Raw genomic sequence first — 21,859 nt, 5'->3', positions numbered from 1 at the left:
ACCTCTTCAAAGACATTCAAAAGGAAAACCTCACCTCCAAGGGATTTACTTTTGTTTTGTTCACTGAAGTTATTCTTTATAAAATGGAAAGAGCCGTTCTGTTTCTAAACCTTTGGCACATCTTTCTGTCAAGCACACCTGTTTAACTTAAACTTGCCCTGGCATGCTTTAAAGTGCAAGGAGGGTATTTTCAAAAGCAAAAATTACTGATAGACACTGAAAGTCAATGGGATTTGGGGCCCTGATCTGAAATTATGCCTTTGAAAATCTTTCTCATCTTCTTCCAGGTTATTCCTGGAGATTTAGTAGTGTTTGAGCATTCATCTTTTGGAAGTCAGAGGACCCAATGGACCCAAATCCATGGAAACTGGAATGAAATGGGCTTCAACCAGTGTTAGAACATGTTAGAAATTCAGAAATTAACAAAAAAATAAGTATGGATGTTATATATGGCTTTTATTACCATCAATACATGAGAGTTTTTCTGGATCACTGTCTTTATTAATTCTGTAATAAGTATAGACAGTGATAATCCCAGATATTAGATATTTTGCAGTCCCATTAAGTGTTCTGGTTCATCTCTTTGCAACAGCAGTTCTATTCTCTAGCACCAATAATAGGCCTGCAATCTAGTAATCATTTTAAACTACTAAAACGAGGTTATATTTGCCATGTATTTCCAGATAATACTCAAGAGATTATTTTTAGCAAGGTACCCAGGTGATGGAGGGACAAATGAACTTGTAAGGAAGACTGAATACATGCACCACTAAAAAATTCCTCCTGCTATTTAGCTTAATTTTTTCCTCTCTTAACTTTACCCTGTTATTTCTAACTGAATTCCATTGAACCATACAAGCTAACCACTCTCTTCTTGGTGTTTACACCCTTCAGACCTACAGAATGTTATTGACCATCACATTTTGTTCCATAATAAGGTTATTCTTATTCAGCTTATTTAATCTTTCCTCATAAGTCTGTCTTTCAGGTTCTCAATCACATTTTCTTTTCTGCAGGACTTCCTCCAGCTGATCCATATTTTGTTGCTAATTTCATGTCTGATACTGAATGTATATTTCAGATGCAAATACTCACACCAGGTCTGTGCAAGGCATAACTGTTGTCTCTCTGTCGTTGTCTGAGGTGAATTTTCTAAGCATGCAGCTCAAAACTTCATTGGCCTGTTTCAATTCCCTATCATATTTCAAATTAAAAATATTTGATTTGCTAACTACAACCACCTCTAAGTCTCTTTCAGCATTATTGCTCTGAGGTTTTTTCCTACTGAATACCTCCCATGTAGATTATTTTTCCCCAAATATACTATTGCACATCTTTCCAAGATAAGAGTTTTGTTTCTCCTTCCATATCCTCTGATCCCTTTGAATGACTTCTCTGTCCTTGCTAGTATGTGCTACTTTTCTTTGTTAAGTATCATGAACACATGGCATTGTTTCACTCTATCCTTTCTGTCACCTCATTAATGTGTAATCACAGGGCATGTGGTACCTTTAATATGACAGCGACATCGAGTTCTATCTTTTACTGAACGAGTCACAGTTGTCAGTGGTCCTATCCAGTGTGCAGAGGCATAACTAGGAAGCAGGGCAAGGAGGGGCAGAGTGGTAAGCTCCTCCTTGCACAAGGGTCACCGGTGCTAGTGCAGCAACTTTAGCCCCACAAAGGCAAACTTGTGTTGAAACTATATGGACTTCCTTTAAATCAGCGTTTCTCAACCCATGGGTCACAACCCAAAAGTGGGTTGCAAGAATATATGAAAGGATCGCAAACAAACTTTAAAAGTGGATTCTCCTTTAAAGGAGAAAAATGTGGGAAACTGTGGCTTTCCCTTTTCAGGCTGTTAGAGTTCCAGCCTGCAAGGGGCTACTTAGGGCCCCCCATTCCCCACACACACCCCACCCTGCCCCACACACTGTGGGGTGGAGCTGGGGGGAAGCGCGTTGGGAGCAAGGGGAATGGGTAGAGACTGGCCAATGTTTAGAAATGGGTCCTGGTACAGAAGAGGTTGATAACCACTACTCTAAATCAGTGCCCCCTCAGCTAGTGCTATACTCACTCATCCCTAGTTACCCTATTGCCTCTGTGGGCCTTAAATCTGGGTCAAGGATTAAAACTTACTGGTTCAGACTTGGTCTAGATAAAAGGGAACTGATATTGATGAAGGAAAGGAAAGCAACCAGGAAAGAAGGTTGCCTGAATTTATAACCTGAGCTAACTCTTAGATGACCCAGTAACAGTGAACCAAATGGTCTTTTTTTTTTTTGCATCACACCAGAAAGTTGCAACCCTTTCTTTGGCTCTGGTACTTTTATCACCTTGGCTAGGGACAGATATTACACATAAACTGGTTTAAGTGATCAGAAACTGGTTTAACCTGTAACAGAACATATGTTCAGCGCACATAAACCAGCTTGAAAATTGCTGAAAATGGTTTGAGATAAACCTGGTTGAATGTAGTATCAGACTTAACTAATTTGGCTCAAACTGGTTTATGCAATGTCTGTCCCAGATCCCTTCCTGGTTTAAGTTAAATCAGAGTTCCCCAGCATCCCAGTTGCTTTGCAACTCTGCGTAGGGCTCTGCTCTCTGCTGCAGCCCAGCAGGGCTGGCCCTTCCCCTCTGCTCCCTGGCTGGAGCTCCAGCAGAGACTGCAGACATCTACCTGGCTTCCTCCTGCCTCCCCCTCAGCACTCCCTGCTCAAGCAGGGATTCCCCCCTCCCCTCTGCCTTACACAAACACCTCTCATCATTAACTAGCATACAACATGCTGGTTATGGTCTGTGTTGTGGGAGACAAGAAAAAGGCAGACAGGACATTGTCAGTTTAGGGCTTTTTGGAGCTAATCAACAGGTAGCTAGTAATATCCTTCCATTCCTTCCTTGGGAAAAGTTGTTTAAGAAGAGCTTGAACTAATGAGAGAGACTGTTGTTTTGTTTGATGTTGACACAGCTACCAAATACATCCCCGAAACAACTCCATATGTAACTCCCTTCTGTGTAACTCAGTGCTCTGTTATCAACAGCAGAGGGTGGGAGGGACACCCCTCCCTAATCAGTGGGTCCTGTCAGGGCCTGCCTAGCCCTGTCCCCCACAGCTCAGTATTGTGGAAGGAAAGAGAGAGCTGCTTTAGCACCCCCTGGCTTCTAGCCTGAGCCAGTGCAGTCATATGCCAGCATTTCTTCATTGCAGAGGGGATGTCTGTATGGTTACAAACTGGTTTAGCCTAGCCAGGTTAAGCTAACCTGAAAAGATTGAATCAATTTAGGCTCAGGCTTTTTGAATGTCTGTCCCTAGCCCATGAGATCAGACTACTGCAATGCTTTCTATAGCTCAGACCCATTCAGAAACTGAAGCTCAGCTTGTCAGTGTCTTGCTTTTAACAGTGTGCTTTGCTAGGAACAAGTTATAGTGATTTTTCACACATGGCCCTGACTCACTAGTGTTTTCTGTATAGAGTATAATAGATTGGTTTTGACTGATGAGCTCCTTTATGGTTTATAGTGCATCTCTTTCTGGTATAAATCTTCACCTGACAGTCCACCTCTCTCCTCATAAAATCCCACTACACATGGTCAGGTCAGAGCTTCCTTGATCTTGTTTAGGGTCCCATAACTTAGGCATTTTCTCTCCCATATTTCTAAATCAGTTAACCTGTGTAGCAGGCCAAAAACCTCCCATTTCATTGAAATCTTGGATTTCTAAGAACTATTTTTTTAAATTTTGAGTCCCTCTTTTCTAAGATGCTTGTTTTTTGGCTAACATTTGTCATGCTTTTCCATATGAAAATTGTATTGAACTTTTCTTATAGTGAGACTGACTGATAAAGCAGTGATAACATGTTATGTATGCTTCTAGGGAAATGAGAATCTACTATATCTAGGCCTGACCCTACTTCCATTGAAGTCAATGGCTAAACTCCCATAGACTTAAAGGGAGCAGGGCCAGATCCTCCATTTGCAAAACCCTGCTGTGGGTGCACTAAGAAAACGAGTTAACATCTTGCTACGGTACCAAAGGCACAAGTTTTTCCTCCAGACTTGTACTGAAGGCTGTCCTAAATGACCATCTGTAAATGAATACCTGGTCACTCAGGCTGGGAAGCCAAAGGCAGCCTGCTAGCCACATGACGGCACTTGTGCACTCCTGGCTATTGAAACTAATCTTCACTACACTAACCTGATAAGGCCCTTGACTTCTTTTTTGATTGCTTGTTGTGAAGCTAAAAAGAAACCTTTCTGTCTGCCTCTGTTAAATGCAGATGGCCTAATTCTGCTTGGTGTTACACCATTGTCAATCAGGAATGATTCTGCTGTGCAAGGACAATTTCTCTCTTTCCATTTTGGCTAGCAGTCTCTTCCAAGTTGTGAATTAGTTTGTTATTGCACAAAAGCAGGAATTTCGAGAGTTGTGAAATCACTTTAAAACATTGGAACAGAAAGATGAGAACAAAACTGTGCAACTAATTACACTTTATGCAGTTTTTTCTCCCTTCAAAGCATAATGTATTACTGCCAATACAATTAAAGGGAATTATGTGCACACAGTGAGGAAAGAATATACATGAATAGTTTATATTTCAGTCTATTGAAATAGCAAGCTTCTAATTTTTGCCATTGACTCAGAATAGTTGCTATAAAGACAAGGATTTTTTATATTAATACTGTGAAAACATCTGTGAATTTTATCATCAAGCAAATGACCATGGAGAATGGCAGCTTTTACATTTTAGTAACTAGCAATATTCTACTTTTTTGCCTTCAAATGGAATAAAGTTATAATTAACACCTTTAGCCTACCCTGAGTATTGCTGTCAAATGTGCATTTTACAGTCAGTGAGATACATTTGCTGATGTTCAAAATAAAAGATCTAGAAAGCCGCGAAACCCCAACTGAAGAAATTGCATGTGTGTTCCTTGTTTAGACTTATTTTGATAAGGGTTTGTAGCTAGACTAATTTCCTTTTCCCAACTCATATTTTATTTTCCCACAGTGGAAAAAACAATAGACCAAAAACAAAACAAACAAACAGGGAAGAAAGCAAAAGGAATCATACACGGGCATTCGTTTCCTTTACTCATCAGATAATTATAATTATAATGACCCTTTTCCCTGTTGCAAGTGGGTTAAGTGGCTTCTTTGTTTTACAAGCATGTCCAACTTTTCCTCTCTCATCTTAAGTGCAAGTCAAACAAGCTTTCAATGGCGCTGAAGTTAAGAAATAACAAAAACCTTTGTGTTTTGAAAATGCATAAGGGAAAAGAGCAGCTAATATCAGTTATATTTCCCTGATCTTTAAAATGAAACAGATTATTTTTCCATACACAGAGTTAAGGCAACGTGAGTCTCCTCTTAGTTACACTGTTATAAATAAGAAGTAGCTTTAGTGCAGCTTTATTATTGTGAAATGGGTGCACATGAGATCAGAAATATTGTTAGCTTATGTGGAAATATAAAGGAGAGTAATACGGGTTCATTACAGCCAGCCAGGAAAAACCTTTGTTTGTTTTTTGTTTTCACTTAAAAAGGGCAATACTGGGAAGTTCTTTTCTCTCTAATAAATCAACATGGCATGTTCCTTCCTTCAGCCCATAGCATTCAGGATTTTAGTAAATTCTTAACAAGATGTATCATTCTGTTAAATCCAAATAAATATGCTCATAGGAGATATTTTACTCATTAGCATTTTCCATTCTTTTGGTCTTTTCTTAGGTATGTAGTTTTGTGACAATTATACTGCATTCTTGAACAGCGTGTATGTTTTTCTTTTATTTCTGCATATTCCATCTCTCTCTCTCTCTCTCTCTCTCTCAAAAAAGAATGATTAAACCCATGTCCTGATTTACTAAAGGCAGCACAACTGGGATAAGCCTTTCCTTTCCACAACAGCCATGATTACTGCAGTAATTTTTTGCCAAGCCGAATGTATGAGATACACAGGGAATAAAGTTACTAAAAGCTGAAATTGTATATTGGTTAATGCATTTTGGGTACCAAGGTCATCCAAAGCCTTTGTTTTTGCATTATCATTTGGAGCCACCTGCAGGCACAGAATATAATGCTGTCAAAAGTGGGGCGAGTTTGTCAATGTTTGTGATCATGTATGTGCAAGAAGGAAAGATGTAATTTATTTGTAAAGTATGATTCTACAAAAATGTTTTTCTCATGACTTGCACTCTATCCATATAGGAATGGACCCCATAGCTATACCTCTAGAGGAAAACCTGGAAAAAGAGACACAGATCTGTCAGAGCAAAGTCTGTGCACATAGGTAAGTGAGAAGAGAAGGATATCAGAAAAACTATGATAGTGGGGACAGCTCAGAGTGACCTTATGTAATACAATGTCATTAGCTCTACAATAGTCTAGGAGGCTTGGCATAAACACAATTCAGGAAGGGAAAAAACAGCCAATGATTTAATGAAACGTCCAGGTAAATTAAAAAAAGTTTTGAAGAGATGTGGCTGTGATAGTCCAGGAAATAAGCAAGAGGCAAGGATTTTTGTGGCTTATATTTTCTATTGGACAAATGGCAAGGTTGGGATAAACTTAGACAAGCTTTTGCATGCAGTGCATTCTTCTTCAGGCCAGATAGATGATATTGTGTTAAAAAATAGCACACAGAGCAGTTCTGTGCAAATAAATAATTATAGATATATTTTATAAAATCCTATTTTGACAATTTTGCATCCAATAGAACAGAAAATATCTTTTTTTGGTTTGTTCTCACAAAACTGTCAGTCAGAAAAAAATGGAAAGACCCTATACATTTTCACATGCCATGTGGCTAATCAAATAGGTGTGTTTTATTTCGTTTAAATTACAATAACTTTTCCTATTTCAGGTTGCATTGTTTCACATTTTTGAGATCCCAATCTTTTTTTTTTCATATTTACAGCACCTTTTAATTTTGTTTTGAGTGTGAATGGGGATCACTCTTCAGTTAACTTTCTTTGGAAGGTTATTAATGATATATTGAATACTATTAGCTTCCAAGCCATTCTATAAAACAACTAACATATTACCTCACTATAATGTAACACTACTATTATTAATCATTCAATTTCCTTTTAGTAAGCTACATGTTTTTCCACCATGTTGTAGAATTACCTTTAAAACAAATATTTGCCAATCTCAGTAAATAGTCCTGTGCTGGATGGCTTGCTAAAATGTATATGCATTACATACTTAATTCCATTTATGCAGCAAAGACTGACTGTTAGTATATCCAAGGGACCCATTTCCAAGAATATATTATTGATATACATTTTAATCCTCCCCCTTTTCACATTTGCTACTCAACGTAATACATGGTAACAACCTGACGGAGGACATGAGTTGCCCTCTCACAGGGCCATGACGGGCAGTACCTTGCGCTTCAGTGATGTCCTGCGTGCTAAACCTGACTGCTGCAGAGGGAAAAAGAGACCCCTTTTTCCCCCCAATTTACTTTCCAAAGCTACAAAAAGGATTTTGCTTCTTGGTTTGTTAAATTAATCTTTTTGTGTCTATGCTTCATGTAACCAGGCTCATTTAGCTTTGGCCCATTCTTTTAAATTTCTCCTCCCTGAAATCCATTCTCCATGGATCTGTATTCATAATTACAGAGTTTCTCTCTAGCATGTGGTGGCAATGACAAAATGGTCAAGGCATCTTGCCATGGCTCCAGACATCTCACTTTGGGCTCATACAGAAGTCTGCCCTAATGAACCCAGCTGTCAATTGGTATCTAATGTTTTGTATTATGGAGTCAGAAGCAGCTGGATGTGAATTCTGCTGTATAACTCCATCATGTGCTATTGGCTACCCATGCAAGCTTCTGCCCCTTCTACCTTGAGTATTAGGGAGTTATCCTCCATTTGATTAAACTAACACACACAAAAAATATACTTTTTCTGCTAGTGGCAGTTTTCCAAACAAATATTTGTGTTGTGGACATCACCAAGAGTCATTTGTTACAATCACTTGTCCCACTTCTCATAGTCTTGACTCATCTTTATCCTCCTTGTGGTAAATCCATCTCTAACAGACCTTGGATGTATAATGTCCTCTGTTACTTTCTCTTTCTTTCCTTCATGTCATTGACTGTATTTTGTGTTACTGTATGAAAAGGGAAATTTTCATGGGATATTGTTCCATGGTCTGAGGAGAGAAACCAGGAAGGTAAGTATACAGAGTCAGTCAGGACCAATAGGCAAAAGATAAGGGCAGTAAGAATGAATTAAATGGATGAGGATTCTGAGTCCAGCAGGCAGGGTACAGGCATTACACTTTTACTGGTATAAGTGATCAGAAACTTGTCTATACCCATAACAGAACAGAAGTTCGGCACACAAAACCGGTCTCTACCCGTAACAGAGCAGAAGCTTGTCACAAATAGATTGGTTAAAAAACAGTGGAGCCTGGTCGAAGGTGTGCCCCCGGTTCCTCCCCCAAGGGCGAATATGTGTTCTGTTTGCTATTGATCTAAACTATGCTGCTTACAAAAAAACACGTAACTTAGATCAATTTCACCTCAGGCTTTTTGAATGTCTGTACCTAGCCCCAGAGACCCAGTCGTCTTACTTCTAAGTTTCGTGGTTCCCTGCAGGAAGTCTGACAGCTCTTCAAACATTGGCAAACTGAGGCTCCAGGCTCAGCAGCATCTCATCAGGCAAGCTGCTAGAGATTCAGAAAGCTGACAGGAAAACAAGCCAGCATGGCCCAGCAAAAGAGTTAGATTTCATCTAATCAGCATTCCTCAACAGAAGAATATAAGAAGGAATTGGTAAAAAAGAGCAAAGTTAATTCAGCCTGATTATAAGTGACTTCCCACTGAGATCAGCCTTCAGTCTTTGGTCCTTTTGTCCAGTCCAGGCAGTATCTACCTAGAGAAATCAGTCATAAAGTACTGAAGCTACATTGTGTTGATGTATAGTGCAATGAGTGATAGCAGACAGCAAGTTATGTTTGAAAGTATGAGCTGCTTTATAAATTGACAAGGAACAGGTTAAGAAGAGAAGAAACAAGCTGAATTCAGCCTGTTGTGGGTGAATGCAAGTGGCTTCCCCCGGGATCAATATTCAGACTTTGACTGTCCTTGTTTCTCAGTCTATAAATTACTTCACTAGAGGGACCAGCTATAAAGCACTGAAGCTAAATTTGTTGATGACACAACAGTGGGATGAGTAGTGAGCACAAATAAAGTACAAGTAAAATTTGAAAGAATTAGGACCTACTTTATAAATTGGCTGACATGTGCCAAATGAAATGTAATGCTGACAAATGTAAAGTAATACTCAAAGAAAATAAACACAAGAACAAAATGAATGGAATTGAACTACCACAGGAGGACTTTGAAAAGGACCTTGAAGAGACAATGGAGTTCACTTAGAAAATATTTAGACAATAAGGGAAAGTAATTTGAAAAGCCAGGTGATTCAGAATACACAAACCACAAAGTGACCTTGAATGGAGTACTTGAATTCAGCATATCTACAGCAATTTAAAATATTGTAGGTAGACAGGAAGTAAGACTGCTTCATATGGTAGTTTATGGTTCCTAAGCCATTGAAGATCTGTTCCCTACCCACTCTTTTTGCAAGAAGCATTTGGGCTGGAAAAGGAACTTGCATAAATGAATTCCCCACTCTATCTCAACCTCTACTGCAGCAGCCTTATATGTTGTTCTCAGCCTCTTTCACTCTGCCATTGAGGCTGTAGAGGATACAGAAGTGCTACTGCTTTGGGACATTATCAGAATGGTTTTGAAAATATAAATAGTTGCTTGCATTGAAGATGGAAGTGAATCACAGGAGGTTTGCTAAGGTAAAAGGCAGTGTTTACTTCCAAAAGTCTTCTCCTTCAAATATTAGAATACACATTATAGTCAAGGGAAAGAGCACACATTTCACTTTGCTCATGAACATGATTTCCCACTCATTTCACAACTGGTGAGAGTTTTCGCAGTTCTCTGATGGACACTTAACTTTAACAAACCAGCTGGCTGACATGAATGTGTAAAGAATACAGTAGCAAACACTTTCATTTTCAGTTGTGAAATGAGTGGATTAGATGAGCATCTAGCTGGGGTCATCTAGACCCAGCACTCTTTCCTGCTTATGCAGGGGGTCGGACTTGATGATCTATTGAGGTCCCTTCCGACCCTAACATCTATGAATCTATGAATCTATGGATCGCAAAACTGGCTTTAGGGACAATGGTGCCCTGGGTGAACTGGTATTTTGGTGCCTCCCTCAGCCCCCTGGTCAGCAGCACTGCTGTAGGCAGAGGCAGGTGGGCTGGGACACAGGGTGCAGTCCAGGAGGTAGGCAGAGCTACCTGTACTGCCTGGCTCAGCTCCTCCTGAGCAGTGGCTGGAGGTATGAGGGTGGGCTGGGAAGTGTGGGCAGCTGTGCCTCCCCGCCAGACTGCACCCCACATCCCTGCCCCCTTGCCTCTGCCTGCAGCAGCGCCTCTGACTTAGGGAAGCTGGGCACTGCTCTGTATGTGTGTGTGTGTGTGTGTGTGTGTGTGTGTGTGTGTGTGGTGCCCCACTGACCATGGTGCCCTGGATAGTTGCCCACGTTGCCTACCCCTAAGGCCGGCTCTGCATGGAAGGGAAATATAACATGATTGGGACTTGGAAGCTTGAGTAAAATCAAAATACAGTGCACCTGAATAGCTAGTATGTTTTCTAGCATGACGTTGAAAATTTAGAATCACAAATGTAGAGAAATGCAATCCCCAAGGAGCTAGAGATCCTGCTTTCTTTGTTAAGGACTTTTATATCTGCATAATGTAAGTGAACTAAAAGAAACTTTGTGAAGCCAAACTCCGTCCATTCTCAAACCCAGAATTTAGCATCTTCTTTTGCTGAGAAAAATACTTTTCTTACTTTATGAAGCAGATCACTTGTATTGAGATTAGCTTCTCTGGATTGAAGGAATACCAACGTGAGTAAATATCAAAGCCACCATGTTCTTCTACGAATTCTTCATGTGTAGTCATGACGATACAAACAGGGATTTCTCAGGGGCTCATCCAGATCCTTCCCAAATCATGAGAGATCATTTCCTAGGGAAGATTATAAAAATTCCCAGGTGAAGGAAAACATTTGCAGCTGACTCTGAAGAATACAGTAGTTGCATTAATATAAAAAAACTCCACTAAATGATAGAAACAACTTTTCTCTCTAACACTTTATTACTGCTGACTTGCTTAGATAACAGTTAAGTTCCATTTTCAAAGGGTGTGTTTAATATATGTATTAGCATGGGTTAAATTAGATCATTCTCAATGCTGCAACTGGTGGACCATTTAAAAATCATGATTGCTGACTGAGTAGTAAATACAGTGGTGATTATACTAACCTGAGCTTAAAATAACCAATGAACCAAACAAACAAAAAATGGAAACCCAAAAATTCCAAACTCCTGTAAAACACATTTGTTTCAGTTAAAATACTGGGGCAGGGAAGCTTTTGTTCTAACAACTTCTGACTTAATGAGATTCCCCTAGATGCTTCTTCCTATTATTTATTGCTATTATTAAATATTATTATATTCCCTTAGCCTCTAGGTGATACAAGTAATAAAAGATCAGCTCCTCTCATATTTTTGGCCTAGTTTTGACCACTGCTAAAGGCAAATACCTAGCACATTGAAAAGATGTATTGTTTTAATTTAGAGGAAAAATTTCCATAATTTTTTTTCACAGAAAACTGATTAGTCCTATTTGGCACTGATTCTCCATCTTTCTACCAGAAATGCTACATTAAAGGAGATGAAAATATGTAAAATATAACTTCCATGATACGATCCCATATAAACAATCCCTACACTTGCCACAGGAAAGATACATGATTCTGAAAGGGAAAGAGGATATTCACAAGAGATTTTTTCAAACAGTGGTCCATGCTATGAAAACACTTGAGAAAAATTGGGTTGGGTGGATTTGATATGAGTCTTACAGGGCAACATTTAGTCCAGATGCATCAGAGGGTGAAGTTTTTGTGACTCTTGTATAATAACTTATGGCATGAAAAATGGATGTATATTTCTAGATAAAACTTGTTATTTTTAAAAGTTCAGAGGCTTGCAAAATTCTTACCGTATCTCCTGTCTTGCATATGAATATATGCAATATAAGTAAATGTATACAAATGATAAAGTTTGTATAGTCCAATTATAGTACCGCTGGTACATCTATGTAGATTTCAGACAGTGAAAGCAAGATCTCATATATGTTACTTGGGTAGATACATACTTGCAGGATCCAGGCTGTAGACAGAATGTTATTAACCATGTGTTTATAGTACTTCTCTAGCAGACTTATTTTTACTTTTTTTTGTCATACATGGTGTTTTAGGGTCCATCTCATCATTATTAGTGTTATGCAGACCTTCTGTCCCTTAGTAATCTATACAGAATTGAATTACATTTCATGAATAATAACATCAAGTTTGACAGAATATTCTAAATTCCAGGAAATTTGGAAACTATATCTGTGCATAATAATACTTCATATCTCAGCTATTTCATTCAGCAGTGTCATAATGGATGCCAGGCTCTGAACTGAAAAAAGGCAGAGCAGATATCTCCATCAGCCATCCTCAGTTTTGCAAATGAAGGTTTTGGCATTCACAGATTATTACTGAAATTAATGCTCATTGTGACCTTCCTTCTCTTGACAGAGTACAAACGTATGACTGCGGAGAGAGGATTGCAGACTGGTTCTCTGAGTTTCTTGGTCGTCAGTGTCACCTGATCAGGCAGAGTTCAGACTTCAAAGGAAATGCAACTCAGAAGCATGTAAAAGGTATTTGCTCTTCCATGATTATGAAAAATGGATCTGATATTCTGTCTCTCTAAATAGAAAATATAAGCCTGCTTGCCATGTCTTATGACAGCGGTAGTCAACCTTCCAGTTCTCTGGGCCACATGAGTGGGATGAGGCCAGTCTGTGGGCCGAATTCTGCATCCCAGGCAGTACCAGTCTGCAGGCTGGACTCTGCATAGGGATGGAAAACAGGGTCAGTCTCACATTGGCTCAGCTCCATGCACCAGGTCCAGCTGCAGTTAATGCTGCCACTACTCTCTTATGCCGAATTTCTGGATTCATGGGGAGCCCTGCAGGCCAGATGGCATGGCCCCTTGGGCTAGATTTGGCCCATAGGTCAGAATTTGAGCACCACTACCTTTTGCTGAGTGAAAATCTACTGCAATGAAGAGGAGAGATGTCCTGAACATGAAGACCAATAAGGAAGTATATATCTGTTTTGCTGATCCTCCATTTATTAGATTTGGGGAAAAAAATCTAAGTAGTCTTTTATACCATCCCAATACCCTTTCTATCTAAAAATCTTATGGTCATGGTGAAAACTATGGAAAATTTCTGAACACAGAATTTATTCTTATGTTAAAATTTATTATCCTAAAACCGAACAAATTGAAAATGACGCTAGAAATCCTAAATTATTGCCTCTTGTAAATTATTTTATGAAGTTGAGCTATATCTTATTTAATAAGTGCATTGCGCTACGTAAGTTTGATTCAGGTTTCTAATTTAATAGGTTGGACTCTTTCCATTGTATTATTCCAGTGAATAATTTCTTCAGTGAAAATGAATGGAGACATTATGGGGGTAGGGGTCATCATATTGATCATTTGTAATAATTATTTAATAATGTTGGATTGATTTTTAGGTCAGGCACCCTCTGCAACCCTCTCACTTTCTCTTGTGAATGAAGCACAATATCTCCTGATAAACACTGCAAGCATTTTGTATCTGAAAGAGCAAATTATTGCAAGGTGAGATCTTTGTCAGCTGAGATGGCATATTATGTGAAGCTGGTTTTCAGAATCATGTCATAAGGTAAAAATATCAATGCATTAGTTAGAAATTGAAGTTTTTATCCTTCAGTCCCTCACAAGGATGTATTCTAAATGCCATGTTAAGATAGATCCCAGTCAATAAGATCATAGGAAAGTTGAGCTAGAAGGGACCTCACAATGTCATCTAGTCCAGCCTATCTGCTTACCTGCTGATCTCAATATTCAAGTTAAATACATGATTTTATCATATTTGTCAATAATCTGCAGAAAATTTTAGTTTATTTTTGGCCAAAATCTACCTGCAAAAAGCTGTTTGCTTAGAAACCAATTTATGCCTACCTGTGTGTTCTAAGGATCAGAAATGCAAAAAGTTACTCTACTTGCTTAGGAATGAGTCATTAATTAGATATCTGCTCTAAGATCCATGATTCCATATGACAGGGGTATCAAATTCATTAGGCCCCGGGAGCTAGATGAGTGGCACATGGGGCTAGTCCAGTGCAGGCACCACATGCAGCATGCACCTTAAGCCACCGTGCACACAGCATTGCAGCATATGCCCTGGACTAGTCCATATACCACATGCCGCATGCACTCTAGACTGGCCCTGCATACCATGTGGAGCATAAGCCACAGACCAGCCTACATCCAGAGAGCACCCTGGACCCATGTGCCAGGTGCAGCATGCATCCCAGCTGTGTATGCTGGTGTCGCATGCTCCCCAGGCCGACCTCACATGCAGATTGTGCCCTACACCAGCCCCACATGTCATGTTCTGCATGTGCTGTGGACAGGCCTACATGCCATGTGTAGCATATACCCCAGAACACCCCATGTGCCATATGCAGCTTGCAGGGCTGGGGCCTGAGCCAGTGTTCACTGTATGTAAGCCAGTCCGGGACATGCCACGTGCAATGTGTGGCTCCAGTCCAGCACAACAAGCTGGGTGGCAGGGCTCCATGGGCTGGATCCTGCCTGTGGGCCATATCCTTGAAATCCTTGCCTTAACATAAGTGTTTAGATCAAGGGTGGGCAAAATGCAGCCCACGGGCTAGATGCAGCCTGCCAAGCCATTCTATCCAGCCTGTGGGATCCCTAAAAAGTTTAGAAAATTAGTATTTATCTGCCCCTGGCTGCCCGTCATGTGGCCCTCGATGGCTTGCCAAAACTCAGTAAGCGGCCCTCTGCCCGAAATAATTGCCCACCCCTGCTTTAGATAGATCACATGTTAAAATGAATACATGGCATCTTTTAATACCCTTTGAAAGTCCCTGTTTGTTGTGGAAAAGCTAAATATCCAGAGCTAAAAACCAAACCAGTGAAATATTTCAAAGAAATCTGTTTGTTGGGATATATTTATTTTGCTTTTTGTATCCTAGTTGACTTTTGAATTATTCTTACAAAACCAGGAAATAAAGGAATCATTCAATCCACTTGGAGTTCACAGATAAGAAAACTTTCATGTTTAAATACCTAAAACCTATTTATGTAGATTTGTTTTGAACAGCCTATCACCTCAACCAGTTTCCCACCCTGTGTTCCACATGAACTTCAGTCTCCTTCTAATCCATGGTCTCTGAGTCTCATAGATTCATAGACTGTAGAGTCGGAAAGGACCACAATGGATCATTGTGTCCAACCCCTTGCCCCTAACAGGAAAGAGGACTGAGGTCAGATGACCCCAGCCAGGTGACTGTCTAGCCTCTTCTTGAAGACATCCAAGCTAGGTGAAAGCACCAGCTCTCTTGGAAGCCCGTTCCAGATCCTGGCCACCCTTACTGTGAAAAATTTCTTCCTAATATCTAAACTAAATCCAATCTCAACTAGTTTACACCCGTTATTCCTAGTCACTCCCTGGAGCGCCTTAGTAAACAGCATGTCACCTATTCCCCGTTGACCTCCCGTAATAAATGTATAGGTGGCCACAAAATCTCCCCTCAGCCGTCTCTTGTGAAGGCTGAAGAGATCCAGCTCTCTCAACCTCCCCCTGTAGGGTCTTTCCCAAAGGCCACTAATCATGCGAGTGGCCCTTCTCTGGACCGTCTCCAGATTCTCCGCGTCCCTCTTGAAGTGTGGCGCCCAAAACTGGACACAGTGCTCCAACTGCAGCCTGACCAGTGCCGCATAGAGGGGGAGCATCACCTCCTTTGATCTATTAGTCATGCACCTGCTAATGCACGACAAGGTGCGATTGGCCTTGTTGATGGCCTCGTTACACGGCCAGCTCATGTTCACCTTGGAGTCAAATTTGGAGTCAGTCACCACTGCTCTGTTCTCATTTCGTGTTATTCCCCTGTCCCATTTCACTGCCGTATGTCCTCCTCTTGTTCCTTATGCTTGGAAATCCCTCCCTCCCTTGGTTAACCAAGTGAATACTCTCTCCACACACAAATCCTTTGTCAAAGCATGGTTCCACAAGGCCTTTCAGTATTAACCTGCTGAACCTAAGCTACACTCTACAGACAAACCTGAACAGTGTTAGGTTTTGTAGCCCTTGATAAGATGAGAATTGAGGAACTAGCCAGGGATATAATACCTGCAGCAAACAGCTGTGTGGGACTACTGAGGTCCTCCGGTTGTTTTCTATGGCTTTTATTTAAAAAAATGTGACTTCTCTCTTTACCTGTGCAGGGCCATATAGGAGCTCCAGCTGAGTAGAGAAATGGTGTCTTTTGAAGTAATAGCCACAGCCAGCACCTGCATGGCTCACCCTTCATTCAACAAACTGCTGCTAATTGAGCCAGTTGTGAATTGCCCAGAGATGACTGCTCCAGGTGCTGCTGTATCTATAGTGTATATACATTTTGACATCACTGACTATAGTTGGTTTCAAAAGAAAGTAATGCCATTTGTACTGCTCTCAAGGGCTTGTGGCGAGAAGGGTAGCATTAAGGTGCAACCATATTTGTAAAGGAGCACCACAGGGGAAGGCCAAATAATTATGAAAAGCACTGAATCAATCTATCTCCCACCTATTTTAGTCATACTTCCTCCATAATGAGCCATTTCTCCTTTAGGGTCTCTTCTGGTTGGGTTTTAACTCTCTGATGGAGCAGCAGGGTTTAAAAGTTTCTCTTTTATAAGTGGACTTCTCACTCAGGGCCCTAAGCTCAGATTTCCTAGACTTCCCCATAAACTGGCAAAAGACTCCAGCTTTCTAATTTTGTATACACCAAATATAACATGAAACATTTGAAGTGATTTAGCAGCTTGCAATATTATGTGGGTGAAATCAATTTTCAGCTCTTTCAGTAAACTGCAGTTCCACTACACAGTAAGAGCACTGGCAATTTCTGAGCTTTGTTTGTCTCCCTGTGAAGGGCCCTTTGGGGTGGATGTAGTTCTGCAGTGCAAAAACCAGGCCTAAGCATCTGGAGTAGAAATGCAAAGGAGTGGAATGGGACCAAGAGCAGCTTGTGGAAGAACTAGTGCAAGATGATTCGCTGCTTTTGCACATTTCCCACTCCTTCTCCCCCACCTGTCGGTCTAGAGCAGCGGTTTCCAAACGGTGGTACGCATAGCACCAGTGGGACACAGACAACCTATGAGTGATACACACACAGGCGGAAGGCCGGGGTGGGAAGGGTGCACACAGACACACGCAGCAAGCAGCAACCTGCTGCAGGTGACCAGGAATGCACCTCAGCCATGTGTGGAGCAGCGCCCAGCACGTATGCGTGTTGGGGAGAAGGTATTGGCGACGCGTAGGGGGTGCACATGCACCCCCTGGAAGCGCCAGCTGCAAAACCGGAAGTGCACCGGTTGGCAATTGGCCACTGGGGGACCCATCCCATTGGCAATCTGGTGCGCCCCACCCCCCCCCAGACTCAGGAGGCACCAGTTGCCCATGGAGGAAGAGGCATGGGAGAGAGAAGCAGGAGGCAAATTGAGGATCCCATAGTGAGGGTGGGAGTGGGGCAGAGGCAAGGGCTGGGGAGAATGGGGCCCCAGGGCAGACCAAGAGATGGTCAGAGCCCTGAGCAGCTTGTCCATCAGTACGGGGGGGCTCCCGCTGTTATGCGCTCCCCAGGGGAGGCATTGGGGGCACATATCACCCAGATCTGTGTGTGGGGTGCAGGCGGGCTCCCCACTGTGTGCTGGGCTCTGTGCCCCATTGCTGTTGCCTCAGGAGCCACATGTGATGTCATGTGCCTCTTGTGTGCTGGCTGCGCCACATCCCATGCCCGCCTGGTGGTGGGAGGCACAGCATGGCCTTGCACACAGCTCCTGAGGCAATGGTAGGAGGGTGCCCAGTGTGCAGTGGGCAGCCTGCCTCCACCTTGCATTCAAATCCAGGGTGCCCCCCATGCCACCCCCTGGGTGCGCAGAGTTGTGGGAGCCTCCCTGTGCTTCTGGAAAAGCTCAGGCTGCCCCGGGGAGAGCCAGGGTGGCAGGAGGGGCTATGTCCTTCTGTGCAGGCCTTGCCAGGGAGCAGGGCAGGCCAGCCTGAGGAAAAAAACCCCCATGGGTCTCTCGGGTCTCTGCATGCCACTGCCATTGACTTGGGAGCTGTGCAAAACACCATGCTGTACCTCCTGTTGCCAAGTAGGCAGAGAATGGCAGAGGATGAGGTGCAACCAACACATGGGAGCCACTTGGTGTCATGTGCAGCTCCCAAGGCAATGGCAGTAGGGTGCAGAGCCCAGCACACAGCAGGTCACCCACCTCTGCCCCATGCACAAATGTGGGGGACATGTGCTCCCCATGCCTCCCCTGGGGAGGTGTGCAATGGTAGGGAGTCACGGCCCCCCCGTGCCCCTGGATGAGCCTCCCATATCTCCATCCCATGACCCCGTGTGGGTATCTGTGTCTGTCTGTCTGTATGCTCTGTCAAGCAAGCTCGCCCTTCCCACTAAAGACATCCCCAAAAGCATCTCTGGATGGGTAACTTTACACTGTCTTTTTTCCAGTTTACAAATGTTTTTTATGCCTACTTTGACTGATAAAACAATGTTTTATGATTACTAAAGATTTTGATGTTTTAATACAAAGTCTGTGTGTGAAAAATTTGCTGGTGGTACTTAAGGCTGTATCATTTTAAATGTGTGGTACTCAGTCTGTCAGAGTTTGGGAACCACTGGTCTAAAGACTCTGTCATGACATTTGTGACACATGTGAGAAGAGTTCTTGCCATTCCACAATGCAGAGCTGCTTGGTCAGGCTGCCCAAGAAAACCCAAGGGTACACCGCTGCTCTGTATCTGTTACTAAATTGCTGGATGTGGCCTTCCCAAATATTGACCTTCAAAGCTTATTTTTAAAAGCTGTTTTTAGGTCTTTTTAGTTTTGTGTAGGAAGCAGTATTTAGAATCTTTACATGTAGGTTTGTCTTAATAAAAATGTGTTAAGATTTATAGACCCTCTAAATCTTTAATTCAGTTTTAATAGTTTCTCTCTGTGTTAATCTTCCGTAGGTAAAATTTAATCTTCCTCTGTGCATTTGGCTCTGGAGAGGTGATCTAAAACAGTAACAGCAATTTAATTAAAGATTAGACCATAACCAAATGTTGCAGTACCACATACAAAGAGCAGTATCTGAATCTCTGATATCCCTGGTGTGGCTTGCCTCCATTAAGACTAACAAAATCCCCACTGCGCAACCTCCCACATGACAGTTCTTTATTTGAAATAGGAACTTGAAGATGCACATGATTAATTTTAGTTTTATTTATTGGATAGAAATAAAAAGAGAAAAAGAACCTGAATTAAAATCCTGGATCCAACTTCTAGGTCTATAACTAGAATTCATGGGTTTGAAATCCAAAGCCTTTTGTACTCCCAACTTTCCCCCTGCTCCCTTTATTTTTGTTCTCACTTGACTTGTGTCTCTGTTTAGTTTTACATGGTTGTTATATCTTTTAGCATTCTGAAAAGTGCCCAGCATAATTTGGGTATCAGTAATAAAGGTATTGATAGTCTGCCAGATAATAGCAGATTTCACTTTCATTCAGCAAGGGTGGCTAAAAACTGTTACAGAAATGTAGTTATCCATGTTAGTTGGAAGTCAAGTAGAATGCAGGGTAGATTTGCCCCTTATAAACTAACCAGTGTGTATGTGTAGCACATGCTTTCATGAGCTGAATCTCACAGCATCTGATGAACTGAGTTGCAGCCCATGCAAGCTTGTGTTCTTTGTGTGTGTACACCCACCCACAAAAGCACACACACACTTTGGTTAGTCTATAAAGTGCAGGTCTACTCTGCCTTCTGCTCACAAGTGTTATATCAGGGTTGAGAGACTTAAAGAATAAATGTTGCTGATCTGAGATGCTTATCAGTTTTGTCTGCCAGTAAGCTATAGCATATGTGGTTACAAATGCTTTTGTGTGCATTCATAATTGGCTTCGGAGGGTTAGGATGACTGTAGTCCCTATGTTTCTCATTGTTGCATAATCAAGACATACAACCCACACGTCTTCTACGAATTAACCTCTAATGCAGGGGTGGGAAAAATATGGCCCATGGGCTGCATCCAACCTGCCAACTGCTTGGATCCAGCCTGTTTGGAGGGGCACCCACCAATTGATGATATCTGGCCTGGCTGTCCCTGCAGCACTCCATATGGGGGGCAAGCCCCACCCACTCCTTCCCACAGCAGCCCACATAGCACTCCCTCTCACACCTCCCTGTGCCCACCAAACAGCACTACCCTGGCTCTGGCCAGCATGCAGTGCTTTCCAGCAAGGCTGCTCCCAGTGTGACTGCAGTGACCCACGTATTTCTTGACTCCCCCTGCCTCCAGTGGCTCCTCCTCCTATCCTTGCTGCACCACTCAAGGCAGCAGGCAAAGCAGGCTAGCCATGGGGATATGCACCAGGCAGCAGATGCCCAGCCAGACAGGGGGGAAAAACCAGCCAGGCAGCTCCTGTCCCAGAGCATGGGGCTTCAGCTTCATCTCCTGGCTGCCTTCCACCCATTCAGCTGCCCACAGCTCACTGCACCTGCACCTCCTGGGCAAAGGTCGCCTCTCAACTTTCTCTTGCACCTGGACTTCTTCAGCCTCTGCAAGAGAAGTTAGAGATGCGACCTTGTGGCTGCCTATAAATTCATCATGGGGGCGCAGAAGGGAATTGGTGAGGCTCTACTCACCAAGGTACCCCCAGGGGTTACAAGAAATAATGGCCATAAGCTAGCAGAGAGCAGATTTAGACTAGACGTTAGGAAGAACTTCTTCACAGTTAGAGTGGCCAAAATCTGGAATGGGTTCCCAAGGGAGGTGGTGCTGTCCCCTACCCTGGGGGTCTTCAAGAGGAGGTTAGATAGGCATCTGGCTGGGGTCATCTGAACCCAGCACAATTCCCTGCCTATGCAGGGGGTCGGACTCGATGATCTATTGAGGTCCCTTCCGACCCTAACATCTAATAATCTATGAAGCTATGAAACTCTGCTGCACAGGCCCCCAGCCCCCACTCCCGCCCCCAGCCAGCTCCCAGGACCTAGAAAATGGGCAGCCCCCCCCCCCCCCACCCTACACACATGTGCATATCCAACCCCACCCACATACTTACCTCACACCCCCCACACACATCCCACACCCACCCCACAAGCACATCCCCCCACACACACTCCATTCCCTCCCACACACCCACATATGCCACACACACACACACACACACACACTCCACCCCCACATCCTCCCACACACAATATACAAAAGTAAGACTTTATTTTGAGCTGTTATGCAATCAGTTCTATATACACTACTCAAAAAAACAAATCACAAGTTGGACAAAAATTATTTTTTGAAATAAAAGTAAAATATGTTATAGTAAATGTCTGATTTTTAGTATATGATTTTTTTTTTATCTGTAATTTGTTATAATGATATCTTCTGGAAGCTTTTGTTTGTGCAGCCCTCAACAGCTCACCAAAACTCCTTAAGTGGCCCTCCAGCTGAAATAATAGCCCACCCCTGCTTTAATGATACAGAAACAGCAAATGGGAACTTGAGAAATCTTTCATTTTATGGAGCATTAAGCAGAGTCAATGACATACCCATGGTATTCACCTAAGCCACTATTCTTTTT

General features: G+C 42.2%; 1 protein-coding gene across 3 annotated transcripts in view; it reads left to right on the top strand.

Moving 5' to 3' along the window:
* The window catches only part of MOCOS (molybdenum cofactor sulfurase), a 416,196-nt gene that overhangs the window by 368,278 nt on the left and 26,059 nt on the right, over nt 1-21,859 (top strand). For all 3 annotated transcript variants that reach the window (XM_019485741.2, XM_019485749.2, XM_014602528.2), the window contains exons 10-12: nt 6,209-6,290; nt 12,693-12,817; nt 13,704-13,809. In XM_019485741.2, coding sequence (XP_019341286.1) covers nt 6,209-6,290; nt 12,693-12,817; nt 13,704-13,809 — 313 coding nt within the window. The remainder of the gene's footprint in view (nt 1-6,208; nt 6,291-12,692; nt 12,818-13,703; nt 13,810-21,859) is intronic.

This window comes from Alligator mississippiensis, chromosome 5 (genome assembly GCF_030867095.1).
Source record: "Alligator mississippiensis isolate rAllMis1 chromosome 5, rAllMis1, whole genome shotgun sequence".
NCBI classification, from domain to species: domain Eukaryota; kingdom Metazoa; phylum Chordata; order Crocodylia; family Alligatoridae; genus Alligator; species Alligator mississippiensis.
This window is presented reverse-complemented; position numbering and strand designations above follow the sequence as displayed.